This window comes from Haliotis asinina, chromosome 13, assembly GCF_037392515.1.
Source record: "Haliotis asinina isolate JCU_RB_2024 chromosome 13, JCU_Hal_asi_v2, whole genome shotgun sequence".
In the NCBI taxonomy this organism is placed as follows: Eukaryota; Metazoa; Mollusca; class Gastropoda; order Lepetellida; family Haliotidae; genus Haliotis; species Haliotis asinina.
In genome coordinates this window covers 25,720,337-25,738,257 of record NC_090292.1, presented here as the reverse complement: position 1 = coordinate 25,738,257, position 17,921 = coordinate 25,720,337, and the positions used below count along the sequence as shown (strand labels likewise).

Here is a 17,921-nt window from a genome sequence, read left to right as displayed (position 1 = left end):
TGAACTCACTCACACATCTTCAGAGGTGTGCATAACTTCGACAGACCGCACAATGACCGAGCCATGTCCGTGACGTCATCGACATCCTGGTGCGGTAGGGTAGCCCAGTGGTTAAAGCGTCCGCTCGTCGTGCCGATTCCCCACATGGGTACAGTGTGTGAAGCCCATTTCCTGTGCCCTCCCCCTAGTTACGTGTATCTACGTGTGCTGTCTGTATGCCGTTGTAGGAAGATATCACAGTGTATTCGACGTTTTCCACTCAAGACACAAAACACCTGATAACATTATAGTTTATTCACACTATATACATAACGTTATACAGTTCCTACAATGAAACATCCTCAGTTACCAAGTGTATCACATCATTCAGTTAAATATGCCCTTTATCATTTCTCATTTGATTTAACTTCTTTTTAACTTTCTTTGTTTGTCGGCATTTCATTTTATATTCTGACGCCATCATGGAGAAAGCTGTGTCATAAAAACACACGTGACCAAACAGCAGCGTGTGCTCCTCTAACACGGCCTACATCAGTTTTCTACCGTCATGACGTCGGCCTGATATAATCGAGCCTGGACCAGACAAACCAGTGATTGATATCTTGAGCATCATTCGGGCATTCTGATACGGTGACATACATAAAGAATGTCAGCGATCCTGACCAAACGATTCCGTTAGTCGTCTCTTACTACAAACATATGATGTTAAAGGTCTACTCCTATCCGGATCTTTACGGTAGCCAAGGAGCAATGGCTTTCATCAACATCAGCTGTTAATACGATGAAATGTATCGAGGGTTCGTCGGCAGATTTGAATGGAGACTTCGGCCGAACTCCGAAGATGCGTTTTGATTGGTTGTCGATTTCATAAGAGAGACCATGTCGAGGCCATCTGACGCGACCATCTGTGGTTGAAAATGCTTATATACAGAAAGAAGTGAACTTGGGTTAAACTCAACTTTGAACAGCTTTTTCCAGTTACATCATGTCGTGAAAGTTTAATATTGGAAGGAAAGCAAGAACGCCCTTTTCACATCGCCCTTTCCACATCTGTAAGAAATCTCGAAGAATCGATTGCACAGTACCGACTACATAATTATAACACGTTTTAAGTACTCAATATCAAATAGTAATGATACCAGATATTCGCGAGAAGATGAACATATCCTTCATACGTCGTGAACACATGCAGAGACTGGTCACTAAATTATTAAAACAAATCGGTAACCTATTACACAAATCAAAATAGAAAACTGCATCTGATTGTTTGACTTTGTCATTTTTTAGAATAATTTTATAGCATGTCGATGATACACGTGACAATTGAGGATGTCAATGGATAACGTCACTAGATGATTATGACGGTGACAATTCATGTAGTGTTACACACTGTGGAACAAATAAAGAAGATGGTGATATGTAGTAATGATCAATAGTGTTTAACAGCTTATAACAGAATATATATCACAGTCACTATGTATTCAGTATTGCAATTGTATATCTGGAGGTACAGATCTACTGATATAGTAAAAAAACAAAATGTAATGAAATTCAGTTTGACACTAGGAGAAATAGCAACTAGGTGTATATATCCTTTAGATTCAGCTACTACTGACAAGAAGATTATATACTGGACAAAACTAGTTAGGGATATACGTAAACTTTGAAATTATGAATAATGATCTGTTTATTCCTTGACACACTGATAAAATATCAGTAATTAAAATACCTATATCCCTAACTTATTTTGTTCAGTGTATTACATGTGTGTCTCTGTTGTATGTTGCACAAGGTGTGCATCAAAGTCCTTTGTGTTTTAGACTTCATGCGTTGGTTCAAAGATGTGTTGAGTCTGCATCACTTATCTGCATCAGACATCAGAGCTATTTCGCAAATAGTGTTCCCCTAACGATATTTTGGCCAGGAAAACCAATAATTATTGTATCCAATGAAGTAGATGTATATTGCAGCTGAGAATGTAAGCTTCATGGGAGGAAGTTTATAGTTCCATTAGTCGTTTACAATTATGCACTAAAATACACACTTCACCTTGTTTCTAAATGATCAACGTGAAATCTTGCTTCTTTCTCTTGACCACATAGTGATTTATGTGAGTTTCAGGATAGTGTAGCAGACAGATTATACTTGTGTTATAAAACACGCTTGCCATAAAAGGCGACTGTGCTTGTCGTAAGAGGCGACTAACGGGATCGAGTGGTCAGGCTTGCTGACTTAGCTTGTTGACACATGTCATCGGATCTCAATTGCGCAGATCGATGCTCATGTAATTGATCACTGGATTGTCTGGTCCAGACTCGATTATTTACAGACCGCCGCCATTTAGCTGGAATATTGCTGAGTACGGCGTAAATCTAAACTCACTCACTCACGTAGAATCACGAGCTACTTACCCAGATAAATCATGTTTGACAAGTGTGCCTTGATAAAGTTGGGAATATAAGCTCATAATGCGACTATGAGTTATTTTTTTTGAGAGATGCTAGTCGTTATTTGAAGTATACAACTCTAGTTTGGATTATAAGCTAATTTTAACATGGATATTCGGTAATTGTGTTTCAATACAGAGGACATATGACCATTGACTAATCTATAGATATGAGATACTTTTGAAGTCTGTTTCAAGACCAACAGGACCTTCGTCTTTTGCTAAAGATGATATGTTTCGACAATGTGTTTGAGACAATCCCTGTAGTTCGTGCTATACGATCTTCCACTGCATGATGCAGGAGTCACGCCCGCCGATGGTGAGCACGTAGTTGCCGCTGGGGGAGAACCTCACGGTCTGGACGTTCAGGTGGCACTTGTAGGTGTGGCTGAACGCCTGCAACAAACACAGATATATACGTCACATACCGATGTGTTAGCATTATTAATGTATACAATGGACAGCTTTATCCGTCCAATAAATATGCAAATGAGAACTATGTTTTAGTTCCTTACACGGATGGAAACTGGTTAGCTATTCTCGAAACGTTCGTAGCCCTACGAAGTTCTTAAGCCCATTCGTAACACATTGGCTACGACCAAAGTTAAGAATTCTTAGGGCTACGAACGTTTCGAGAATAAGGGCCCCATTCTTTCTCAATAAACTACTGACTAATTCCCACATCCTTGGACAGCATCCATGGCTGTATACAAAGGCTACACACTGCCGTGTACGTGATCAGATTTAATCATCAGGTGAAAAAAACACGAAGCAGATGCCTCTATGAGAACATTTTACACAAACGACGATAAGATTACAATGGTGTGCCATCCCGTTTTGGGTCACGTGAGGACGAACATTCGTTAACCAATCAGAGCGATGTACAGTTTCAGCCTTCCAGTATATGTTCCGTGATGTTTTGACATCAATTTTAATATTTTAAGAGCCTAGTCTGGAATGGATGTCGCCATTTTTAAACTAATCCCTAAATCTTGAAAAAGCTGATTTCTGATTGTTTGATTTTGGTTTCCTGGTATGCATTTCATTGATTGATGGGGTGGTGGGCTAGCCTAGTGGTTAAAGCTTTCGCCTGTCACGACGAAGATCCGGGTTCGAATCCCCACATAGGTCTCAGTATGTAAAGGCCATTTCCGGTGTTCCCCGCCGTGCTATTGCTGGAATATTGCTAATATTGGCTTAAAACTAAACTCACTCACTCATTGATCGGCCTCCTGTTCTCAAGTTACATTTTGTTAGTGAATCACCGTTTTGACGTCACTTGTCATGGGAATACATAAGATATTTGTTTAGCGGTAGAGTGAGTGAGTTATTATTTTGCGTCACATCGACAATATTTCAGCCATATCGTGACGAGAACAATTTAATTTATATCGGTATGAAAAACATATGAAAAAGTTTAAAATCGGATAGAGGGTACGAAGGTCAGATTTCAAGGAAACTGGGGGCACTACTTACACCATCTTTGGGACATGGGTATCTGAAGACGCTAAGGCATCCAGTGTTGTCCCCCATGGCTATCACTGTCTTGCTGGGGTTGACAGCTACGGTGTTAACTGTCGCCTCTTTAGCCTGTTTGGATGACCAAATACCTGGCGACACGAAAGTACTTGAATATGACATACCTGATGCATACCCCGTGAACTTATATATGCCCGCTGAACAAGATTAGGTTAACACAACGCACCTGAATTCACTTACACGCAGCGGTTTTAATACTACGATGATCGTAAGCCGAATAGTACAACGCACGTACCGTATCTCGTCGGCCCTGTAGACCGCTAGTCTGTCGTACAGACCCTGAAGGGAAAATATCCAAGAACTCCAATGCAAGGTATAGAAAATGTGGTAAGTCTAGATTTCCAGTCCTTCATCAAAGTGAAGAAAGTCTCAGGGCTCCATTTCATTAAAATATACGTTTTTCAGTAAAATATGCTCACTTCAGATGCCAGTTGTTTGTCTAGCAGACCGCCACGTGCCTGGATGCGTCGTCATAGAACGGGACAAATCGGATACTACACACCCTAGCCACGTTTGTTTGGCGTTTTGTGACGGGTTGTTTCATCCCAGCTGATCGTTTTGCCCTGGTCTCACGGCAAGGTAGAGTGTATGGCAACCGATTCGTCTATTGACTGACATGATCGCTGTGTGCAAGTGCAAGGATCCAGGTGCGTTGTGTTAGGCCCTAACAAAACTTGTAGACGGTTCGTAGTGTGAAGGGCTACATGCGTATTCCCGGCATCTTACGCTCCTTTCAAGCTTTGCCAAATTTGGCATGTAGCCCGTCACACTACGAACCCATCACATCTACAAGTTTTGTTAGGGCCTAACACAACGCACCTGGACCCACTTACACACGGTGATCATGTCAGTCAGTAGATGAATCGGTTGCCATGAGAACCGGAACAAAACGAGCAGCAAGGGTGAAACAACCCGTGACAAAACGCCAAACCAAACATGGCCGAATATGACAAAACCTGAAAGGACCGTGAGATGCCGAGGAATACACATGCCTCCTGTCCCACTACGGAACAATCGCGGACTGTCCATACGTTTTGTTACGGCCTATTACGTGCTGTCAGGTTCTGCTGCGTCCCCCGTTTTAATAAGGCCTGCCACGTTTCTCAGTACCGCGACAGTCGTGGCAAAGTTGTGAACAATTTGAAAAGGTTGGTACTGCATTCATGGCATTCTAGGACGTCCACTCACTGAGTCCCCAGCGTTGTTTCCACCCCGTTTTGTCCTCGATTCACTACGTGGGTCCGTCAGGAACGTAGTGTAACCTTATCATTAGGACTGGAGTAGCGCTACTGCTGTTCCTTCGTAAAACGACACCCAGAGGTCCCTTTCACAAAACTCTCGTAAGCCTAAGATCTCGTAAGTTTTCTCGTAGCCATCGTACCTCCTATATAGTAACACAGGAGCTACGGATTCTACGAGAAAGGTTACGAGATCTGAGGCTTACGAGAGCTTTGTGAAACGGGGCCCAGGGGTCCCTTTCACAAAACTCTCGTAAGCCTAAGGTCTCGTAACGTTTCCCGTAGCATTCCTAACTTCCTATGTTACAGTATAGGAGGTACGAATACTACGAGAAAAGCTACGAGACATGGGCTTACGAGAGTTTTGTGAAACGGGGACCTGGTCAGCACAAACATATCTGGTCAACCCATCATGTCTAAAACAAGTCAACATGTTCTACCTACCAGCGACGGTGTAGTCGAGGGTGCAGTTGCTGGTACACCATGACAGAGACACGGCGTTCTTTCCTTCCTCTCGCTCACATGTCGTTGGATTCCCTGTCAACATATGTCACAGTGTCAATCCTCTCAGTCATTAGACAGGCCAATGCAGGTAACCAGACCTAACAGGCACCTACACCTACCTCGCAGAATTAATCATTAGGCATGTAGGTCACGAAACTACATGTACCTACGTCGAAGAGTCAACCCTGTCAATCATTAGGCATGTAGGTCACGAAACTACATGTACCTACGTCGAAGAGTCAATCCTGTCAATCATTAGACATGTAGGTCACAATACGTCATGTACCTACGTCGAAGAGTCAATCATATCAGTCATGTAGGTCACAAGATTACCTACATCTAGGTCACAGTGTCAGTGTCAAGCATTTTAGTCCCTTTGGCTCAAAAGCGGATTTGCAATCAAACTCGAAATATTGACACAGTTCACTGTTTGTTATGAGGGAGGAGTGCAGAGAAAGAGACAGCCAGGTGTGCGAGAAAGCATGGATCGAGACAGCACAGCATGTTTAAACAAATTTAATGTGTTGGCACTTGTTCCCGTGCTTCCCGAACACCTGTCTGTCCCTTACTCCGCAATCATCTCTCGTAACAAGTAGTGAACTGTGTCAATATTTGGATGATTGACATCGTTATTCCGACCCTATGCTTGTTATGACCATGTGGTGTTATGACCATTTCGAGTTTGGCTGGTATCGCTATATCGTGTCGTACTAACGCTTTATTCCCCGGAGATTTCATGGCGATGGCCCGGGCCAGCCACTATAGTATGCACTGAGGTGGCTATTCCTATATGCCATGACCCGCGAAGATCCGGGTTAAAACTGACCTTCAGCAACCCATGTTTGTCTTAGGATGCGACTAACGGGATCGGGTAATCAGGCTCGCTGACCTGGTCGGCTATTATCGCATCTCAGGTGCGTTGATCATGCACATGTTGTTGATCGCTGGATTGTCTGCTCCAGATTCGATTATTTTCAGACCGGCGCAATATAGCTGGAATATTGCTGAGTGCATTCCAATATGTCAAGCTTTAAGAGTACTGCTTTTAGGAGACGAAACTTACAGAAGAACTGCTCTGGTATCCCCGAGCTTGACCTGAGCAGGTGCGTGTTTTTGACTTTCTCTCTTGACCAGTCGATGGCGGTGACCGGCCCACGATGACCCTGCACAGGAAGGTTACCATGGTAGCGTAGTTTGACAAAAAAAATATGACAAAATAGCATAAGATACTGCAGTGAACCAAAATTTTATTTTTATTCCTTTAACACGTCATCGTATTCTTGAAGGTGCAATAAGAAGGGGCTTGATCACGTTTATGAAATTTAAGCTGGGCGTCTTGCTCGAGCTGTTGGCGAGATAAAACCGCAGACAGGCAGTAAATATCTCCAGGTTAAACCTAATATACGCCAAGAAATATTTTCCAGGAATATCTTCGGTAAGTGGCGATATATGTTGAGCAGGTGGCGTGAGGTGCCAAATGCATGTTGAAGAAAGAAACTGTATTTATCAGATGTAAAATGCCAAATGGCACCGAGGCAGGTTTTTTCTGAACTCACCTTACACTTGCCCAGCATTTCCCAGGACTTCTCTCCATCTTCCTTCTCCTGTAAGGAGTAGATATATATCGCCCTGTCGTGACCCCCAGCCGCCAGGGACACACAGTCTGAAACAGAGGATGTCATGCACTGGTAGATTAAACACGCCAGTGTCAAACAGTTTACCATACGATCTGTAAGTTGAGTTAACATTTGACACTTTCATTGGCCCCCGGAAAATATAACACGCCTTTACATTGTTTAACTTAAAGTACAGATGTACTTAAAGTACGGACAGTATCACTGTCTCTGGACCGAATTATCCCCTGATTATGAGCCTGATTATTCTCATTGCCCCTTTATACAATGCTGAAACCCTAGTTTTCCTCAGGTTCAGAATATCCCACAGGAGCTCCTGGAGCTGGAGCTCCTTTTCCATAGAGAATACTAAACGACCTTCCGTTTAATGCCATTTTTATCAAACGAGTGAATGATTTCGTATGAAACGAGCAAAAGCGAGTTTGATGCTAAATTTTTCACGAGTTTAATAAAACTGGTATTTCACGGAAGTGAGTTTAGTATTCTGTGTATTACTCGCCAACAAAAAATAATGGAAACTGCGGTGAAATACCGTCTACAGTCTGAAGACTCACTTTTCAGCGAGTCAAGCAAGGTGTAGTGCCATTGCGACAGCGGCAGTAACATTGTGGCGTCATAACTGTGAATCATAATGACGTCATACATCTAGCGGTATTACACCGTGTTATATTGCCGTAAAAATATTACACTGCAGTATCTTCCACGGGCGAGAAATAAAGAGAGGATACTAAACGACCTTAAGTGTAATACCATTTTTACCCAACATCAAACGGGTTAATGATTTGGTACCAAACGAGCGAAAGCGAGTTTTGATACTAAATCTATAACGAGTTTAATAAAATGGTATTTCACGGAAGCGAGTTTAGTATTCTGTATATTATCGCCAACATAGACTGACAGAAACTGCGGTGAAATTGCCTACGGTGTGAGAACTCTCAGCGTTCCGCGAATCAAGAAAATTGCGACAGAGACATTAGCATTGTGACGTCACAACTTTGAACCAGTTTGACGTCATACGTCAAGCGATATTACACTAGTGTAATATTAAAGCAATGACGGTACTATGATCAATAGGTTATAGCTACGCTTCTCATAAAAGGTACCATAACAGCTTATCTCCTGTTTGACACAGCACCAATGGTTGGTCATTCTTGGTAAGAAACATTATAAGTTGTTCACTGGTCGCGAGGGGGCCATGGGCTCATGTACCCTCGAGGTTTATTTATGTTTATGAACATAAACAAACCTCGAGGGTAAATGTGCCTATGGACCCCGAGGGACCAGTGAACAACCTATTTATCTTACCGAACACCTGAATTTTAATTTTGACCTGTTTGAAGCACTTCTGTTGAATGCAAGGCGAATCGCCATTTTGCAGACGACACAAGGTAAACAGATTTAGAGTTATCTCCATCCCATCGATTTTCAATCGCAAAATATCGGTAATTTCCGTGCTTGATGCATGATTCAATGTTATTCGAGATTTTAAAAAAGTACTACCATGAAGCACCGATAGAGTTCGGAATTCCCAGCGGTGTACATTGAAAATAATACATCGCCTGTAAGCGGGGTACATTGAAAATATTAGAATAGCGCTTAGCCAATCAGAAAGCGACATTCATGTGTGAGGTAAGATAATAGTCCCTGTAACCAATGTTTTCATAACAGGGGACTCAAACGGTTGGGTGGTTAGATTCTGGGAACATCCAGATTAGTGTTGGTCTTCAGCAGCCCATGATTGTCGTATTGTAAAATTCGTCTTGTATAATAAAATTCAACCTGTATTATAGATTCCCCCTGTAATACAAATTCCACTTGTATTATAAAATTCAGCTTCCTTTCTTGTTATACATTCGATTTGTATTATAAAATACAACTTCCTTTTTTATTACAAATTCCACTTGTATCATAAAATACGTCTTGTATTATGAAAGTGAACTTGTAATGAAAAAAGAACTCATCTTGAATGATATCATTCATCTTGTATTATAAAATGCGTCTTGAATTATAAACTGAACTTGCAATAAAATCCCTTCTTGTATTATATTATTCATCTTGTATTGTAAAATTCAACTTGCATTATAAAGTTGATCTTGTAAATATAAGATTCAACCTGCTTCATGAAACTCAACTTGCATTATAAAATTCAACTTGTAGTATAAAATTCAGCTTGCTGTGAAAAATTCAAAGTAGGCAACAGAGCGAAACATACATTTAAAAGAAACCTACGGAGAGCAAAAAGTGCTCTTCCTCTTGTGGGACCCGTGAAGATCCGGGTTAGAATTGGTCTTCAGTAATCCATGCTTGTCGCAAGAGGTGACTGACCGGATGGGGTGGCCAGGCTCATACCAGGCATCACACATCAAACAAACAAACCCCTCAAGAGAAACACTTTATCAAGCAAGTGATTAATAACTGATAGTATCTACACAGAAACGTCACAACCTATTGCAGTAAAGAAGATCCATAAAAGATGTTCATTTTCATCATACCAGTTTCTTCCAAGGGCGTAGTTGCCACTATAAAAACGTCTGGGCTTACACACGATTTTGCCTAAAGAGGGTAGGAAAACCCCCATTGCTATCTAAATATAAATTTTGCAACCTATCGGGTTTACACGAAAAACTTGGCTATCTACGTGCCTGCCTGCCTAACAGCTAAAGACGTTAAGTAAAGCCTTACCAGGGGCTAGTCTGACGGAGTCGAGTCTGTCCTTGGAGATCTTTTTGTTGCAGACCTCCGTGACGGACAGGTCCTCTGAATCCAGCCCCAGTATTACAAGGCTGCAAGTGAATGAAATGAAACCGAGTTCAAAATACATACAGTGATGTGTGTGAGTGAGTGAGTGAGTGAGTATGATTTTACGCTGCTTTTAGCAATATTCTAGCACCATCACGGCGAGCACCAGAAATGGGCTTCACACATAGTACCCATGTGTGGAATCAAGCCAAGTCTTCCGCGTGACGAGCGAACGCTTTAACCACTGGGCTACCCAACAACCCCAAAACCTTAACATCGTATAACATATCGTGAAAGTAACATTACTAAGGCGCCTTCTTTAACGTACTGGCCGTCATGGGTTCCTAGGACGATGAGTTTGCCGTCGATGCTGCAGTCTGCACATAGGAAGGTTGCCCCCTAGGAAGTAAATTGCATCAGTTTTAACATACAAGATCATACCTTTGAAATACTGACGCCTCGCTAACTTAACCTACCTGATGATACTCGTAATCGCATTGCAGGACATAGTGATGATATATTTATTTTTACAATCCCGACACATTATAGCGTTAAAATACATCTGTACATCAGTGAGTGAGTGATTTTGTACGCTGTTTTTAGCAATATTCCAGACTGGGGACATCACAAATGGGATTCACAAATGGTAACCAGGTGGGGAATCAAACCCATATGTTTGGCATGACGAGCGGACGCTTTAACCACTAGGCTATTCCCACCTCTTTTGCATTTTGGAGCGAAATGTCTCGCGAGTTCGGCTTACATAAAGCTTCGAAATGTATGTTATTTGGATAAGGAAGAGTCAGCTTAATGTGTAACCCCAAATCAAATGAAGTCAAAGACGATCAACACCTTGGTGAAACCCACGGCAAACCACGAATCAGGGCGAACCTGGAATTGGAACACTCTCCGGTTCCAGTAGCGCCAATGGGACGTAACTCTTGATTGCGAATTCCGGCTCTATAGGCAATAGGGCCATTGTGCCCACCTCCAGGGTCCTTATTCTCGAAACGTTCGTCGCCCTAAAATTCTTAACTAGTGTTAAGCCAATGTATTAAGAATGGCCATAAGATGTTAGTAGGGCTGGGAATGTTTCGAGAATAGCTAGCCAGGAACCTACCTTCATGACGATCTTCCACACTGGTTGATGGATCTCGGTGTTGAACTTGCAAATGATGCCGTCCACCCCCGCTGTGAGGAAATCTGCTCCGATAAACGACTCTGGCATCGTCGTCAGTCCTCGCAGTTCGTCAAAATGTCCCTGGAACAAGCACGTGGTGAATAAAATGAAAACAGGTGATAATACAGCTGTCAAGTGCCATGCGCAAGCCGAAACAGACGAGTTTTATTATAACACGCACGCACGGATGTATAGCATCGAAAGCGCTTACTTTCACCAAGACCTCAAAGGACTCTTACATACGTTGTTTGATCAAGGTTGTAACATTCAAAGCATTCTTTCGAAACCTTTTTTGATAGACATTCGGATGACTGACAATAAAGGCGCCTAGTGCAATTCCCTTTTTCGATTTGTACGCTATTTCCTGTGTTATTTTTCAGGAGAACATTTTTTGGGCTTTGCATGCGTGCCACCGGTGGCTCAGGATAGGGTCTTGGCAAATACATTGTCTCATCACTTGGGGAAGAAAAAGAAGAAAGGGGCAGACCGAGGGTCTAGAACATTTCTAGAACTGGAACAACTCTCTTGCTTGACCTTTATGATAGAGTGTTTGCATTATTGATACAGAAACATATTTTTACCTGTGTAAGGGGCAACATGTCGAGTGTAGCGCCATCTAGCGGGGACCCTTTCGCTGCCATGACCACGGACAACATGGAGTTCATGGTGGTTCCTAAGAGAAGCGTCTCCTTGTGAAGTTGAATCATCCTGACTCCGCCTTCCGACTTGGATATCTGCAACACGTGGAGTGCTCCTCAGAGGCTTGTGTTTAATAGACTACATTTGAGAACAACGACTACCAGACACTACTTCAAGTTATTCTACTGTATTACAGAAATGAGTGAGTGAGTGACTTTTACGCCGCACTCAGCAATATTCCAGCTATATGGCGGTAGTCTGTAAATAATCGAGTCAGAACCAGACAATCCAGTGATCAACAGCACGAGCATCGATCTGCGCAAATGGAAACCAATAACATGTGGTTAACCCTGCCAGTGAGCGTGACCACCCGATTCCGTTATTCGCCTCTTACAAGCAGGGGTTACTGAAGACCAATATTCTAATCCGGGTATTAGGAGTAGCATGAACAGGAAATACGTTTTGAGTCAGCTATTTGCTTTCGCTCTATTTGTTGTACCGTGTGAGTGAGTGAGTTTAGTTTTACGCCACACTCGGCAATATTCCAGCTACATGTCGGCGGTCTGTAAATAATCGAGTCTGGATCAGACAATACAGTGATCAATAACAAGAGCATCGATCTGCACAATTGGGAACCGATAACATGAGTCAACCAAGTCAGCGAGCTGGACAACCCGATCCCATTAGTCGCCTCTTACGACAAGCATAGTCGCCTTTTATGGCAAGCATGTTTTGCTGAAGGCCTATTCTACCCCGAGACCTTCACGGGTCTTGTCCATGTGAACAGGGCAGACGGTTCTAAACCAGAGTGGCCTTAGCGAGTAATTATAAGTGTTTCCCTGTCAAACCATGATCCAGCATGTGATTCCTCATACCACTCTACCACTGTGAAATTTTGTCAAACTGATTAAAGAGTCAGTGGTTACATTCTTCACTTAAGCGATCTGACGAGGGAATGTGGCTTACATCTGTCACAAGGGTATGCGACGACAAACTTTCTAGTTTTACAATCACCGCGCTGCTGGAAGTGTATTTTCACATTTAGAATTTTTTTTCACAATGAACACTCGCCAAAATACTTTTGTCTAAATGGAAAAAGAAATAAGTATAGGAGAAAAAATGCCTCTGAAGGTTTGGTAGATAATGTAAAACCGAAGGGGGAGGGATTTCCCGACCCCGAATGTTTTACATTGTCTACCAAAAATCGAGACGTGTTTTCTCTATCATATATACCGTCAAGGATGGGTAATTACAATGTAGATGATCATTTAATGACGATACGTAACAATAGCTGAAGCACGCATAAAATCAATTTAAAGACAGTAACTATAAGTAGATAACTTAATCCCACCGCTTCGTCGGCCCGGTGGCCGGGGGGTAGAGCCTGAGATAAGCGGTTATAATCCCCCTTGGAAAAAAAATTTGTATTGTGAGTTCAATCTTGAACGATATTTTTCAACTGATTTTAAACATTCAGGTATCATTTGAATGTTCATGTTCGTATAAAGTTAGGAAAGTAAAACCCGGGAAGAGTACTTTCTAGCGAAAAGTAAAACCTGTCCCTCCAAAACAAAAACCTCAAATGCGCCTATTCTGGGAAAACAAGAAATAACCTCACATATAGTGAAAAGCACACTTTAGGTTTACATGAAAGCGAAAAACCCAAATACTCAAACCGACATAAACTCCCTTAATTTTCTGAATGAATTTTAAGGTGTGACAGTGTGGGAACACTGGAATCTGAATGACGCCAAAATTTCTAGAATTTCTTCTCCTTGGGTAAATTGTATATTTCCTTACTTCACGCATAAATGTCGTTTTCTGATTGGCAGAGCCAGTCAGTGTACCTCGCTTACAAGCGATTTTCTATGTTACCCGCTGGAAATGCCGAACTGTTTGAATTCGTCTTGTACTTTGTGTTTGGCCTGTTGCCTAACTCCGGTACTCCTTGTTATGTTTCAATACCGGCGCTTCAAACATTTCAAAAATTTACATTGAGGTGTTCGGTAAGATAAATACGTTATTCACTGGTCCCTTGGGACCCATGGATTGATGTAGCCTCTATGATTCTTTATGTCCCCCTAACCCTCCTCTTCCGGGCTCAGACCCGTGAAGGTCCCGGGGTAGAATAGGCCTTCAGCAACCCATGCTTGCCATAAAAGGTGACTATGCTTGTCGTAAGAGGCGACTAACGGGATCGGGTGGTCAGACTAGCTGACTTGGTTGACACATGTTATCGGTTCCCCATTGCGCAGATCGATGCTCATGTTATTGATCACTGGATTGTCTGGTCCAGACTCGATTATTTACAGACCGTCGCCATATAGCTGGAATATTGCTAAGTGCGACGTAAAACTAAACTCACTCACTCACTCACTCTTCCGGGCTCAGTCGAACGTAAAGAGGGTACATCAATCCATTTTCCCCCTGTGATCAGTGAACAACTTATAGTGTTACCTCGATTTTCCCGGCATTGTCCATGTTCTTGGTCCACTGCCAGCTGTTTATGACTCCGTCTCGTCCTCCCGACATCAGGTGGTGGCGGTGATACAGCACTGTGAACACAGGGCCCTGCAAAACACGGGAGTAAACTCTGACAATGTCCCATGCTCGACCATTTAACAGTCGTATGTTGGGTGGGGATGGAGGTGTGGTTGGGAACGTTGATGAGGATGGGGGTTGGGATTTGGTGACGTTAGAAGAATGGCTCAGGCTGGAGGTGTGCTTGGGGTTGGGTTTTAGATGGGATGAGGTTAGACGTGAGGTTGGGGGAATGGAGGTGTGCTTCTGGTTTGGGTCAGAAGTGGGTCTTCCGCTTCAGGTTAGTTATTCTCGAAACGTTCGTAGCCCTACGAACTTCTTAAGCTCATTTTTAACATTTGCCTACGACCAAAGTCAAGCATTCTAAGGGCTACGAACGTTTCTAGAGTACGGGCCCAGAAAACTATCCTAGCACTAAGACCATGGGTCATACGAGTATGGTGGTAAAGGGCTGTGTATCAGTGACTGCACTTACATCATGCCCATGTTTGACGAAGTTGGTGATCCTGTTGCCGCCGTCCCCCCAGACGTAGATGGTGCCGTTGGAGTCGCCGGTGACTAAGTCTCCTTTATCTGTGTGGGTCACACATATGACGAACTTGGCCCGGAGGTAATTCTACAAGTAGAGACGCACTCATTTCGTGATTACATGATCAGCCAATTTCCACGGATCAGACGGGTATATCCACCCTGTATAATAGCGGGTGATTGACTATCCTGACAAGTGGTCGATAGTGTGAGCAAGTATCCACCCGTCAGGTCAGGGTGAGCCAGATCAGACAGAAAATGAGTGATTTTAGTTTTACACCGCTCTCAGCAATATATGGCGGTTGTTTGTAAACAGTCGGATTTGGACCAGACAATTGAGGGATCAACAGCATGAGCATCGATCTATGCAATTGGGATACGACGACCTGTGTCAACCCTGTCAGCGAGCCTGACCACCCGATCCGTTAGTCGCCTCTTACGACAAGCATTAGTTACTGAAGATCTATTCTAACCCAGATCTACACGGGTATTATGATACAAACATGCAATTTATACACTACACAAATACGGACTACTCAGCATTTTAGCCTGCAGTGGCGACAGAGGATATGTTGAGAAATGTCAACATTTTATTTTTTTTTTTTTTTCTTAGGCTTAATACATTATATGTCAAAATGAGTAAATTATAGAAATGGTTTCAGCTCATTATTTCCAAGAGAACAGCTGAAAGAGCTTAACTCGAAACGGATGGTTGGTTGGTAGTTTAACGTCACACTAAGCATTATCGCAGGTATGTGGCAGCGGTCTGTAAATAATCCATCCTGGATAAGACAGTCCAGTGATCAACAGCATGGGCATCGATCTGCGCAACTGGGAACTAATGACATATGTCAACCAAGTCAGCGAGCCTGACTCCCCGATCCCGTTACTCGCCTCTTACGACAAGCAAGGGTTGCAAAAGACCACCATTCTAACAGTCACATGTGCATCGATCTACCAAAATAGTATACCAGGTCAACCAAGTCAGCAAGCATGACCACCCGATCCCGTTAGCTGCCTTTTACGACTGGCATGGGAAACGCACGGGAATATGGACCTATATCTGACAACATGGAGAGCTCACGTCGTACTCCGGTTTGGCGTGTGTGGTTATTCTATTACTCTCGGGATAAACCTTCCACCAGGCGAGATGCTCCTTGCCAATAGACACCAGCAAGTCGGTGTGGTGTGGGTTGAAACCGATGTCGCAGATGACGTCCACGTGAAGCTGCAAGAGTGATTGATATTATTTTTACGCCGCTTTTAACAATATTCCGGCAATATCACTGCGGGGGACACCAGAAATGGACTTCAGGCATTGTACCCAAGTAGGGAATCGAACCCGGTGTCTTCGGCATGACGAGCGAATGTTTTAACCACTAGGCTCCTACCTTTTAGCAAAGTTATAACAATATCACGGAGAGGGCACCTGAAATGGACTGCACACGTTGTACCCATGTGGGGAATCGAACCCGGTTATCTCCTATCATCCACAACCTTGTGCATAATTTGACAGTTAATAGCAACAATTCTAATTTCTTTTTGTTAAATAATGCTGAAGCTAAATTAGATGAAACTGAAATGCCCTATGTATGGGCCTCATGATATGTTAATGACGTTACTTCTTCAAGAATAATGCACGGAGGACCCTTTTAGACCAGTTTGTACAACCTTGGAATTCAAGTATTACTTAATCATTAAAATGATTTTATACTTCAATGTATAGACGTGCACTTATTCACGAACCTTATCTTAAATTAACCTTTCAAAGTAGAGTTTCGTTAACAAAATTTAGGACAACACATCATAGGTTACCAGAAGAAACATGGCCCTGGCTAAATATACTGAGGGGAAAATAATGCATCACCTGAATGCATAAGTGTTCCATCTTCACAAGCTATTCGATACAAAACTTGTGACAAATCTGGGAAAGAAAGGAGCACTTGTCCTTTTAAGTGATCCTTTACTTTTTCCCTCAGTATATATTGTAAGAAAACCGCCAAGCGCTATGTGACGGATTCCATTTTAACTAAATGTCCATCACTTGTTGAACAAAGAAAATTCCTTTTATCAAAATGTTTCTGTGGGAATCCCTCAATCTGTTAATTTATTTACCTCGTGAAATGTGATTATCAACCACTCCTCCTCAAATTATCCACATATGTGAAACACTGTGTCTGTCTTTTGGGATTGAACCTAACCACCACCCACTACTAGTAGACGCTCTACCCGCTACACTATACACCTTATGTTTAATATATCATTTCTTAATTCTGTTCTGTTCTCTTAGTACACCGTGTAGTGACTCTGGGTCAGCTCATTAATTACATAGGCGTGGTCAGCTGATCAGTGTACTCACAGAGTCTGTCTTTCGGGAGGTCTGTCTATTGGGATTGAACCTAACTACCACCCGCTACTAGTAGACGCTCTACCCGCTACACCAGGAGACGTTGTATCAATTATCAAGTGATGCTAATTAATCATAAAACTGTCAAGAAAATAAGGACTAACTTAAGGAAAGAAGGGGGACGTACCACTATGCTAGCCACGTGGGTGCCGTCAGCAACGTTCCACAACGACAGCGTCTTCTCCTGACTGTTGTCCGCCGCCGCTAGCAGGTCCTGAAAGAGAAAAAGGTCAAAGGTCACATTACCAAGGTCGGCTCATGAGGCTAACGTCCAAAGTCATATTGCAAAATTGTTTACCAAGGTCCCCTCATAAGGATTAAAGTGAAAACGTCACACTGCAAAATTAAATGCCAAGGTCGCCTCATAAAGCTGGCGCCCAAGGTCACATAGCAACCTTCAATGCATTAGTTTTTCACAACCCAAACACATAAACAGCACTACTCCGAGGTTACTTCGTGAACGTTAACACACACCATCTCAATAATCATCCTCTCAAACCAAATGCTTTGTAGCGTAAAAGTTTAA

At 42.7% G+C, this 17,921-nt stretch overlaps 1 protein-coding gene across 1 annotated transcript in view; it reads right to left on the bottom strand.

The window, feature by feature from the left end:
• Positions 1–396: 396 nt before the first annotated feature.
• Positions 397–17,921, bottom strand: part of LOC137259844 (echinoderm microtubule-associated protein-like 2) — a 39,166-nt gene continuing 21,641 nt past the window's right edge. The window contains exons 15-27 of the mRNA XM_067797470.1: positions 17,523–17,609; positions 16,073–16,216; positions 14,936–15,076; positions 14,377–14,490; positions 11,862–12,014; positions 11,221–11,361; positions 10,429–10,499; positions 10,044–10,144; positions 7,284–7,390; positions 6,791–6,890; positions 5,668–5,760; positions 3,923–4,056; positions 397–2,842 (exon numbers count right to left, since the gene is read on the bottom strand). Coding sequence (XP_067653571.1) covers positions 2,720–2,842; positions 3,923–4,056; positions 5,668–5,760; positions 6,791–6,890; positions 7,284–7,390; positions 10,044–10,144; positions 10,429–10,499; positions 11,221–11,361; positions 11,862–12,014; positions 14,377–14,490; positions 14,936–15,076; positions 16,073–16,216; positions 17,523–17,609 — 1,509 coding nt within the window. The 3' untranslated portion in view covers positions 397–2,719. The remainder of the gene's footprint in view (positions 2,843–3,922; positions 4,057–5,667; positions 5,761–6,790; positions 6,891–7,283; positions 7,391–10,043; positions 10,145–10,428; positions 10,500–11,220; positions 11,362–11,861; positions 12,015–14,376; positions 14,491–14,935; positions 15,077–16,072; positions 16,217–17,522; positions 17,610–17,921) is intronic.